Source organism: Zingiber officinale, chromosome 4A (genome assembly GCF_018446385.1).
Source record: "Zingiber officinale cultivar Zhangliang chromosome 4A, Zo_v1.1, whole genome shotgun sequence".
Lineage (NCBI taxonomy): Eukaryota > Viridiplantae > Streptophyta > Magnoliopsida > Zingiberales > Zingiberaceae > Zingiber > Zingiber officinale.
Window position 1 is genome coordinate 156,627,170 of NC_055992.1, and position 11,328 is coordinate 156,638,497.

The 11,328-nt window shown below is 37.4% G+C and overlaps 1 protein-coding gene across 3 annotated transcripts; it reads right to left on the bottom strand.

The window, feature by feature from the left end:
- Positions 1-660: 660 nt before the first annotated feature.
- On the bottom strand, positions 661-7,068 carry LOC121971832 (peroxidase P7-like). 3 transcript variants are annotated; one of them, XM_042523290.1, is made up of 5 exons: positions 2,956-7,068; positions 2,437-2,564; positions 1,957-2,159; positions 1,398-1,589; positions 661-1,318 (listed from the first exon to the last, which is right to left on the bottom strand). In XM_042523290.1, exons 2-5 carry the CDS (start codon positions 2,519-2,521, stop codon positions 767-769), a joined length of 1,032 nt encoding a protein of 343 aa, XP_042379224.1. In that variant the 5' UTR covers positions 2,522-2,564; positions 2,956-7,068; the 3' UTR covers positions 661-766. The 3 variants fall into 3 exon arrangements, with proteins under 3 accessions (XP_042379224.1, XP_042379225.1, XP_042379223.1); XM_042523291.1 differs by having other exon boundaries at positions 2,433-2,564; positions 2,956-3,095; XM_042523289.1 differs by lacking the exon at positions 2,437-2,564 and having other exon boundaries at positions 2,956-3,292.
- Positions 7,069-11,328: the final 4,260 nt, after the last annotated feature.

The following is an 11,328-nucleotide window of genomic DNA, read 5'->3' on the forward strand; positions in this document are numbered from 1 at the left end:
AGAAAAAATAACATACAAGAATACAAACAAAATACAACAATAAAGATGAAAGACGAAATAGAATGTAAACAATAATTTATACAAATAAATCTTGATTTCCTCGCATGCTTTATAATTACTTCGCAAGGTTTGAAAATGTAGTAACACTCAACAACTTGCTACTTCAATCTCCCTTGAAATTTTTTTTATAGAGTTGTTGTCAAGTTGATTTCCGCATATCAGTCTATTGATCTTCATCACTAATTGATTACTCCGTCGAATCCAACTATTGTGGTAAAAGATGATTTGCTCGTCCCTAGTACCTCCATTAATCCATCTTTAGGTCAACACGAAAAAGATAAATCACGGGCCACTAACCCAGACAATGACTAATGCATAGGGAAGGACAGTAACCTGGCTACTATACATAATTTAACCCCCAAATCTCATTATGCCAACACTTCATGTACTAGCTACTAATCCATCCCGTCGAATCCAACTATTGCACATGTGCTTGGTTGCTCACTCCCTCCCCCATTGCCATTTCTGCTTGTGGATGTCGTAATTATTGCCAATAGCCTCACGCTGTTGTGTAGCTGGTGGATACATGATTTCACGACTTGAAATTCATCTCAACTAGTGTCTCCTCAGTGTACTTAAATTTACCTTCTTTTATATCCGTAGACCAACTCTAGAGGGCCACTTGATTATTGTCAATATTTAATCATGGAATATCATACTATTAATGATTTTAATATATAGAAACATTAATTAATCAACCAATCCATCAGTTGGATTTCCTGCAGTTTATTCTGATCTCCCCTGCGCCGCCAGTCAAGGGGCTGATTCCGCCCATCTTCACCATCGCCGCCGCAAAGTCCCGGTCGAAGGCATTTCCGTTGGCGCCGTAAAGCCTCACCAGCTCGTCCGCCGGCCCGTTATTGAACAGCTCCTGGTCAGAGTGCAGCAGCCCCCGCCGCGCCATCAGATCCCGATAGTAGCTCACGTCGAACCGGTTCGGGCTCGTCGAGTCCAGAGGCGCCAGCCGGGCGTCTCCGCCGGCTGCAGGGCAGATCCTCCGGCGGAACATGGCGAACGCGGGGTCCACGTTGCTGTCGTTGTAGACGTGGCGCCGGAACTTGCTGCACTTAGCCGCGCCGACTGTGTGGGCGCCGGAGAGCGCCGTGAGGTCGCGCAGGCTGAGGCCCTTGGCGGCGAACCGCGCGACGAGGTCGTCGATGCCGGCGGAGGCGGGGGGCAGGTTCGCGTTGGCCGCGGCCATGCTCGCCCACCTCGCGTCCCGCCGCCCGAGCGGCACCGTCCACGCCGGCCCTCCCAGCTGCGTTTCCCCTCCCCATTTAGTCCAATATAATTAACCATTGAACGGCGGCCGGCCGGAATCAATCAATTATAATTACCAGATTGACGGCGTCGCGGGCGGCGAGCGCGAGGATGTCGGCGCAGGAGACGGTGGAGCGGCAGGTGGCCTCGACGCGGGCCTTGATCGCGTCGATGACTTCGTAGCCCAGGAGGGAGTTGGCGTTGCCTCCGGAGTTTTTTTCGCCGGCCATCGTCGGAGTGTCGTCGAGGAGGACGGAAGCATCACATCCCTGCGGCGACGGGAATCCATCAACTCATTTATTTTTTTTTTGCATCTCAAATAAAGAACAATATACAAAAATAAAAGAAAAAGTAAAAAAAAAGAAAAGAAATCTTCCTTGTTGAGTATTTTTTTTAAAAAAAAAGTCAAAAACAATATTTTAACATATTTTTATTTAATTACTACAATATATTAAAATAAACCATTTTAATTATGTTAAAGTCATTTAAATTAAAATTTTAAATTATTCTTATCTAATTGATAAAAAAATTATTTAATATAGAAATGCTATATAATATTTTTAATCTAATTAAATTGAAATGAAAAGGTAGCAGAAATATGATAAGACATTATTTTTAAAAAAAAAAATGGCTTACGTTGACAAAGCAGTCGTGAAAGAAGAGGCGGAGGATGGAGGCGCCCATGCGAGGATCCCGCCTCACCGCCTGCGCCATCACAGACCGCACGACGCCCTGCAGCTTGGGGCAGCTCGTCGCGTAGAACTCCGGCCACAGCTGCGCATCGGCGCCGGAGCCGGCCAGCAACGACACGATGACGACGACGGCGAGCAAGCCATACCCTGCAGAGAAGTCGGGCATCATTCAGGACTGCAGATATATTATGGCAGTAGCTAGCAAATTAATTAGCTGCAGAGTCATGTATATCTACACTGTCAGAGTGCCTGCACATTCCTTTGTTATATGTGCGACAGGAAGGGAAAACAACTAATAATGTAAAATAAGAAGAAAAGAAAATACTGGAATAATTGAGATCGATCGAGGGGGAGGGGGAAGAGGACAAAGGTGATTGGGTTTGGTGAATAAATGCACAGGTTGGAAGAGAGCATGCGTACATACACGAGAGAGTTGGCGGCGACGGTGCATGCATGTCTCTGTGTGGCGTGGACAGCAAGGAGCTGTGTCGTTGCATGCGTCGTCTCATATGGCATCTGCTTGCGCCGCGACCGCCACCACGCAAATGGCAGCTAGGAAGAACAAAGAATTTGAGAAATAAAAAAAATAAAAAAGATGCATCCCTTAGATGATTCCAAAAAGAGACGTCCTTTTCATTATTATTGATCCAAAAAATTACTTAGACGGACTCTTTCAAGTGTAGATTTTTTTCATGAATTTTAGTGTTGATGTTCGAAGCATTGAAGTAACAAAAATTATACATTGGAGAAAGTGCATTAGGTTTTATCCTAGCTTTTGCCTCTTTTTCATTCCAAACAAGTTTTGAGACCAGAAAAATGGCCAAAGGATGATAATACTCGTAAGATGCCAAAGAAGTAACACCCTGGGATGCTATCAAGAACAGAACAGTCTTGAAAATAAATAGGCATGGCAACCCTGCACAGTATCGATCAGCGGACTCACCTGGCATGCTTCCTCGACTGGACGGTCCCTCCATTTCTTTATCAATTCTTCGGCGATAGGGGCAAGTTGGTGCTGCAACGACGATGCACCAAGAGGTCCTATCAAATTCAACCGGGTTGCTGCAGATATAACATCTCTCATTGTCATGAACATGTACATCCGCTGAGAGACACTGCTGTCGAAACCGAGAAGTCCACATATGAGACCGAAGATAGGCGCGTGGTGGAAAGAAACAGTTCGTGACCCCAAAAAATTGTCCCTCATTCTTTTGAGGGATGGAACCTCCTGAAATACAGATGCTGCGACTCTTATGAGGGCAGATCCTTGAGATGCTGAAGCTTTTCTACTGACTTCATTTGTTAGTGTCGCTTCGAGCAATCTATCTAGCTTGGACCAGGTGATGGTGTCTGGGGATTTATGCGCGCAATATACAAAGGGAAGAAGTAGGCTACCAACATTCTCCAAGACTTGTATGATATATGAATTTAGATCTACAGAACTTGCCACAAAATGTGTTTGGACAGCAGCTTCAAGACCATAAGAATGAGCAAAGCCACCTGTCGGAAGAACTGAATCCACCAGCTGCCACTGATTCCATTGCAGCAGTTCATTTTGCGATAGATCACTCCTACCATTTTCATCGCACTCCATACGGTATCAAACAGAAAGGATGTGTCAGCTGCAACAATCAATAGACAGAATTAATAAAAAGTGACACAGCAAAAAATAAAATTGCCCTTTTGTTTCTCTAAAACCATTTTATTAGCAACAAAAATGAATAGATGTAACAAATATGAGAGATAATGACACTACAAAATCTCAAAATTTGCAAACCTCGGTTAATTTAAATTACCATGAGGCTCTCTGTAATTGCCTAACTAGATGCAGATCAAGCATAGTAATCTAAAACATACTCAAGTCACAAACGTCTGTAGTGCCTACTATCAGTGCAATTTGTCACTACAATGTAAAGCCAACATTGACAACCATATAAGAAGGATGTGATAACACCCAGAAAACCTTTAATCACATGATAACAAAAAACATGTTAGGTGAAATCCAACATGCCCAAGAAATGTACAAGGATTATTCTCAATACACTTAGGCAGTCCCCGCTACCTTGTATAGATATTATTGATAAACTATGGTATTACAAACATACCATTGAGGCGTTACATTTTTACATGAGTCCCAATATGTGAAGGAATTATTCTAAATGATATATACATTTCATTAATAGAGTATACTATTACAAACACACCCTCATGAGTTATATTTATACATGAATCCCAACATTCCTCTCAAGATGGTTCACATATATTGTAATTTCCCAACTTGTTATAAATGTATTAAACCATAAGCCCTCTCAATAATTTAGTTGACAGATTTGCTAACTTATCATTAGAATTAAGAAGCGACGATCTTATTAGATTGCACTTTCTCTCTAATGAAGTGAATCAATTTTTCTATACTTTATCCTCTTATGGAATACGAGACTCAAAACGAAATGCATTACATCTTGACTATTACCCAAATTAGTTTGCATGTTACCTAGGGCCACAAGTCTATATTCTGCCTCTAACTCGATCTTTCTACAACTATTTACCTCTTTGTCTTTTGGAATATAAGATTGCCCACAAAGAGAGAACAATCATGGAAAGTAGAACATGTTATTTGCGGGAGATCCTGCATGGTCTTTCTAGTCTGCATTTGAGTACCTCACAATCTAGAGATGACCTCAGTCATGGAATACAAAACCTTTTACCTAGAGCACTCTTATGTACTGTAGAAGTTTTATAGCTGATTCCCAATGATCACAACGTGGATTCTCCAGAAACTAACTGATCACTCTAACAATAAATAAAATGACATGTCTGGTAACTACGAGGTAGTTCAATTTTCCTACTAATCCTGTCTATTTCCTTAAATTAGTCAATGACACCCCTGTCCTCGTATTAATCTCATATTAGAATCTATCAGGGTATCTATTAGTTTAGCCCTCAACATGTGAGTCTTTTCAAGTATATCTAGTCCATACTTGCGTCGTGAATAAGATACCTCTCTCTGAAAGAGTAATTCCCCAGAAAGTACTTAAGGTCACCCAAATGTTTAGTAAAAAATTATTAATGAAGCTAATATTTCAGTCATGTAATTTCACAAGTGTCAACGTTGGTCATGATACTGCCATCCATATACACAGTAAGAAAGAATACACTTCTCCAACTAAGAGACAAGATAAAAGACTAGTTTGAGATACTCCTTTTCATGCCCATTTTAAAGGAGAGTTGAACTAAACTTTTCAAACCAGTCTTAGAAATTTCTTCAATCCATGCAATGATTTGTTTAGTTTACACACACACACACACCCCTAAGCAACAAAGAGTTGCTCCATATAAACTTTGTAAGAAACAAGAACACCATGAAGAAAGACATTTTGATGTTAGATTAACGAAGTGAATAGCGGAAAGTAGTAACTAGGGATAGAGACATACAAACTGAAGTGACCTTAACCACTAGAGAAAAAGTATCTGGTAAACAACGGCATAAATTTGCATGTACCTTTCGCAGCCAAACAAACTTTGAGGCGATCTACAAAAACCATCTGGAGGAGTTGAGAATCCTCTTTACAATGAGTTTGCCTGTGAACTTGTGTGAGCTGGTTGAGTACTAAGTTGACCGGCATTGGCAATGTGAAACAAGTGACCAGATGAGAAACCATGCAGTAAATAGCGTGTATCCTTAATATGCCCAAACCTTCAATAGTACACTTAGCTCTGTTCTGTCCTCTAAAACAACCACCTCTACCTTGCTGTCGACTCCCACAACCACTCTATAATCCATTGAAGGTGAGTCAACCACCAAAGCGACTCAATCTACTTGATGGTCAAAATAGAGTCGATCAATAATTGAGACATGCAACATCCACACGTATACATTTGTGACCTCACCGAGACTAACAAAGTGAAGATAATGGTAAGTAATCTATCAATGTGTTTCTATATCTCCCAGACATTCAAGGTGATTGGAAGGATATCTCTAAAGTTGCTCATGGTAGTTTGAAAATAAACAACATGAGTAGTCATTTTGTGTTTCCCTGGTGTATCTGAAATAGACTACCAATGACATCACAAGCAGTCATCACTGCCAAACAACTCACCTTAACTAACCAAACATGGGACCCAACAACCCTTAACATGAAATAATGATCACTAACATGGCTACCTGGCCAAAGGCCTTGTATTGTCTTATCAGTGCGATGAATATCTGCATGCATGTCTTATACACAATTATGAGTTAAACTTGTTCATACAAAGCTACAAGTTTTATGTACTTTGGATATTCTAGCATGTATCAACAGTACACAAGGTCTACATGAATATACTCATGACTTCATGTAAATAATGCTATTATCAATCACACGATATGTGTCAGCTAGCATAAAGAACATGTACAATCAATCTCTATGGTTATCATGTCAATTATTAATTTCACCCAATTAGCATATTTGATCACGAACTAGTTATGCATGCATAATCATGATCTTAACAAATTACAATAACATAACATGGTTTGGATTCACATGATCATATTTTTCACACTAATGACTTCCATTATTCAGACTCTTCCGTTCCATACCTGTGTTTAAGGAGGCTGGGCGGTGACCCATTGTCAAATGGCATGTAGAGAGTCAGACACAAAGCTTATAGCAAACAAAGGATGAGGCACACGAGAGTGGAAATCATGGCAAAAGAAACAAAAGAACCCAAAAATCCTTTCCAATGTGAACCAAACTGATTCAGTTTGGTTCAACTATAGAGTACTTGATTTGATACGATTCACACCTGATTTGAACCTAAGGCAAAATCAACTTAATCATCATCTATTGGGCCAACAAAACTCAAATGGAAAATAAATGGAGTTCGACACATCAAAATTAGACTCTAAAAACTCTAACTGACCTTATTAAACCCCCCTTTCTATTAAATTCCACTAAGCAACATCTCTAATTCCTCAATCAACCAATAATGTTTAGTATTAGCGAAATAATTTTAGTTGAATATTAATTAATTTATATTACAGATCCATCCATCTTTGCCCCCTGCATACCTATATCAGATATCAACACTGGAAAACCAATACTCCAATTGGGCATTCAATATCCCAATTGATCACAAGTAAAATATTTAGAAATAGCATCTTCGACATAGACATAAACCTGTCCCAATACTTAGCGAGCGAACTTCCACTGGTTGCGTTTCGCCGACGTAGCGTTGAGGCGGAGGCGGCGATGGGATGAGGAGAGACTAATCGGCGCCGTCGCGGAGGTGTAACGAGGCGAAAACAGAGAAGAAGAAGAAGAAGAAGAAGAAGAAGAAGGGCGGAGCTAGGGCACGACAGTGACGCCACATGCTGGCAATGCTTTTGGCGAAAAACCCCCGGAATTCTCCTTATTTTCCATTTCTTCAAAAGTTGGACAAAGAAATTCATCACCATATATATATATATATATATATATATATATATATATATATATATATATATATATATATATATATATATATATTGGTGGCAAAAGATGAATATGCTCATCCCAGCACCCCGCATATATATATATATATATATATATATATATATATATACATAGTGGTTCGAAGTTGGGTGATTAAAAAAAAAGATAGAGTAAGTTCGAGTTTGAATTTTTTTTTTTTTTTTTTTGACAGGACAAGTTATAAGATTGATTAAACCCAGTCTGAACCAATCCCGTTGCCATCTCTAATTTATTCCCTCATTGTTTTTCTTTCTGTCCAAGTAAACAAGCTCTAAATGGACTACCTATATTGGATCATATATGCTCTTGAAAAACAAAAAAAACTCCTTCTACCTTTTAGTTAACTTAGCGATCAGTTATAAAATAATTTTTTGATTTACTTTTCTCCATATAATTTAGCAATGGACTAAGAAAGACTTTGGGTGTGGTAATCATCTTTGTTTATATAATGACTAGGAGAGATCTTAATATAATTTTAAATTTTATAATAAAGATAAGTACTATCATAAATATATACATTAATTTGTTGTTCTCATAGTTTTTTAAATATTTTAATTAAAAATTTTAAAAAACATAATCCATGACAAGTTTATAAATAATTTTAATTTATTCATAAGTTATTTATTAATTTTATTTATAAATATTGATGAACTAAACTAATTAGCCCAAGTTTATTTTGTATATATGTTTTAATATGAAAAACATATAAGTAAATTATTATCAAGCTAATTATCATATAAATTCATAAATATTATATTCATTACTATAGTAACAAGGAGAAGTGTGAAGTAATTATTCATGATTTATTTCCTTTTATATAATATGGGAATGGACTACGAAGACGTTTAACATCGTTTAACATCAGCACTGTTACCTTATACCATTGGAAAAATGAGTAAGGGAATGATAGATAAGTAGCAACAATATTTGCCAATGAAAGGATAAGTCCAAGAAAATGATAAACAAAGTTCCCTTCTTTTAATTGAGAGACTATTGGTACGTAGTTCGATCCAATCCACAAGTTAATTGAATACTTGATGAATAGACTATTTTTATTCGAGTAATAATTGATTAAATATATCTTTAAGTCAGCTAGAGGATTGAGCATTCGATCGATTTGATAAGAATTCTAGTTAATTATATTGGTGATATATGATTATTAGCTTTCAACAATAATATTTGTCTTATGATCAGTTGATTCGAAGCCATTGGACTAGACTAGAGAAAGATAAAAGTGGTGGTTAGGAGTCATTATTAATTCTATATAAGGTATCGAGGAGCTTTGAGTAGCAAAGGTTACATTAAAACATTCCTAATTTTCCTTAAACAAAGTACTTGAGTTATTCAAAGTTGTCCCTTCGGATGGGTCTAGTGGCTAGTAAAAGAGGTGTTACCACCAATGAGGTCTGGGATTCGAATTTCGGCAAAGCCGAGATAAATGCCTCCCTTATGTGCTAGTCACTATTCCAAAGGCTAGTAGCCGCTCGTGATTTACCTCCTCCGTGTTGGCCCTGGGACGAATTGACAGGAGCGCTGGGGGCGAGCGTATTCACCTTTTGCCACCAATTGAGTTATTTAAAGTTGCCCCCGGGGTTATGGTGTAGTGGTAAGGTATCTAGATTGTCATCCAAACACTCGTGATTCGAGCTCCAGCTATGACGAATTTGCAGGAATTTTTCCTCCAAATGGAGTACGTAACTAAAGCATGCTAGGCTTCTGGGCTGCCCGCTACGAGTGCTTCTCGATTTATCCTAGTGGTCGATGGGAAACTTTCGTAGGATTTAACTGATTATCCCAAGCTCAACGTTACCCAGTCTGATTAACTTTTTTTTTTTTTTTTAAGTTGCTCAAGGTTTTTGAAGTCTTGGACAAGACAAAGGTTTTAACTCAAGTTGTTGGTAGTATCTGTTAAATTAGCTTTGCATTTCATTATATCTTGAGAGGAGAGTTTTACCATAAACATCTTATGTTATATGTTGAAATTGTACGAGATTAAGACTCCCAATGTCTCTTATGGTTAGAAATGCTTAGGTATTCAAATATTTCTATCCTTTATTCACTTAGAAATTACTGAAACAATCTTACGAAAGTTTTCCATCTGCCACCGGATAAATTCGGAAAGTGTAAATGGATCCAAGGGGGCAGTTCATCACCATAAGTGATTCGAGCGTTGTAGACGTTTATTCACGATGTGTGAGAATTGAACCCTCATTTGTACTATATCACACCATAAGTGTTGGCGCAGCGAGACCAACAAAAGAGGGGTGAATTATCTATAAAAAAAATCACTTTCTCGATCCTTTGATTAGATTAGCCTAACACAATAATAATAATGAATTAATTGAATAACTACATAAAAGAAAATAAAGAGGATAATTCTATTTACTTAGTTACAACCTAGGTGGTTATTAATCCAAGATGTTGAAGAAAGCTCTACTAGAATTCTCTTTTATTGTAGGCAGATAAGCCGTTTACAGAAGTTGATAGCTCAAAAGAAAGACTAGGAAAGTGTGTACAATACTTATTGTTCAAGTTGTTGAATATTTCTTAGCTCTAGGGGTCTTTTTATAGTCCCTGAAAAACTCTATCCGCAACTTGAATGTGCCTTCAAGATGGTCCAAGGCACCTTCCATTAGTTAAGTTATATTCGTTGAGGATAAAACTCTATCTGCAGCTAACGGTTATTGGAAGGGGCCTTCAAAAGTTGGAAGGCGTCTTCGCACTGTTCATCGAAGGAACTTTCTGCCATGGAAGGCGCCTTCCAAGTGGCAGATCAACTCCTTACTGGCTAATCTCTTCACGTGGGTAATTCTCTGGCTAATCGAAGTTAAGCTCCCTCGAACCCAACTCCGACATTCTCCTCGAACAGGCTTCCTCCCCGGATTCTTGTCCCTTGGACCGCCACGTACGTCCTTCTTATCCACCGATATACTTTTTCGCAACATCTTATCATTCGGATGCACCGAGCCCATTGACTTCCTTCCTGTGTCATCCTTCTCGCTAGCTATGTCTTCCGCTCGACTTCTTCTGTTCCTAAGTTCCTACACACTTAGACACAAGGATCAAACACAATAGGACCTAACTGAACTTGGTTGATCATATCAAAACTACCTCATGGTATTTACAATCTTCCCCTTTTTGATGTGCATCAACTCAAATTCAAGTTAGGACTAAAATTACAATAACATAACCAACATTGCCAACATTACCAATTAAGCCAACTTAAACAAATATTTTTAGGGATACATTATCAACATTACTAGTAGGCTAATATTTTTTAAAAATAATTTTTAAATATATTCTATTTTTAATAATTAAGCTTCCATTTGAACACAAATAATATAAAAAATTACTTTTCTATTTAAAAAAATCTTGAAAATATTTCTTGAATCTAAACGGAATAAGTTAGATTAGTAGAAAAATTTACACGTAGAAATACTTTGTATTTGAAAAGAAATAAATTATTTCAGTACGAAAACTAATTTTTAAAAATAAATCTTTAAAAATAGTTTTTCAACTCTAAAAATTCTATTATTTTTCTTGGATTTATGAGATACATTGTTTAACAGTAGAAAAATAAAATTTTTAAAATTTAAGTTTGTAAAATAAATTTAAATTTCAAAGTATGATTTTTGTTAATAATTTTATAAAAAAAATAATTCAACAGTAAACAAAATTTAAAAAAATATTTGTAGATTAAATCATCAGATAGAGTAGAAAAAAAATTTAACTTAAAATAAGAATAGAAAAACTTAAAAAAATATTTTTCTAATTGAGATAATTTCTATCCTAATAATTAAAAATTAGAGTTTAATCTAAAAAAG

Coding starts and splice junctions, on each gene's coding strand:
- LOC121971832 (XM_042523289.1), bottom strand. CDS start 3,154: ATGTGGACTTCTCGGTTTCGACAGCAGTGTCTCTCAGCGGATGTACAT. Junction 2,160..2,955: donor CAGTCGAGGAAGCATGCCAG/GTGAGTCCGCTG, acceptor ACTTCTCTGCAG/GGTATGGCTTGCTCGCCGTC. Junction 1,319..1,397: donor CCCGCGACGCCGTCAATCTG/GTAATTATAATT, acceptor GGGGAAACGCAG/CTGGGAGGGCCGGCGTGGAC.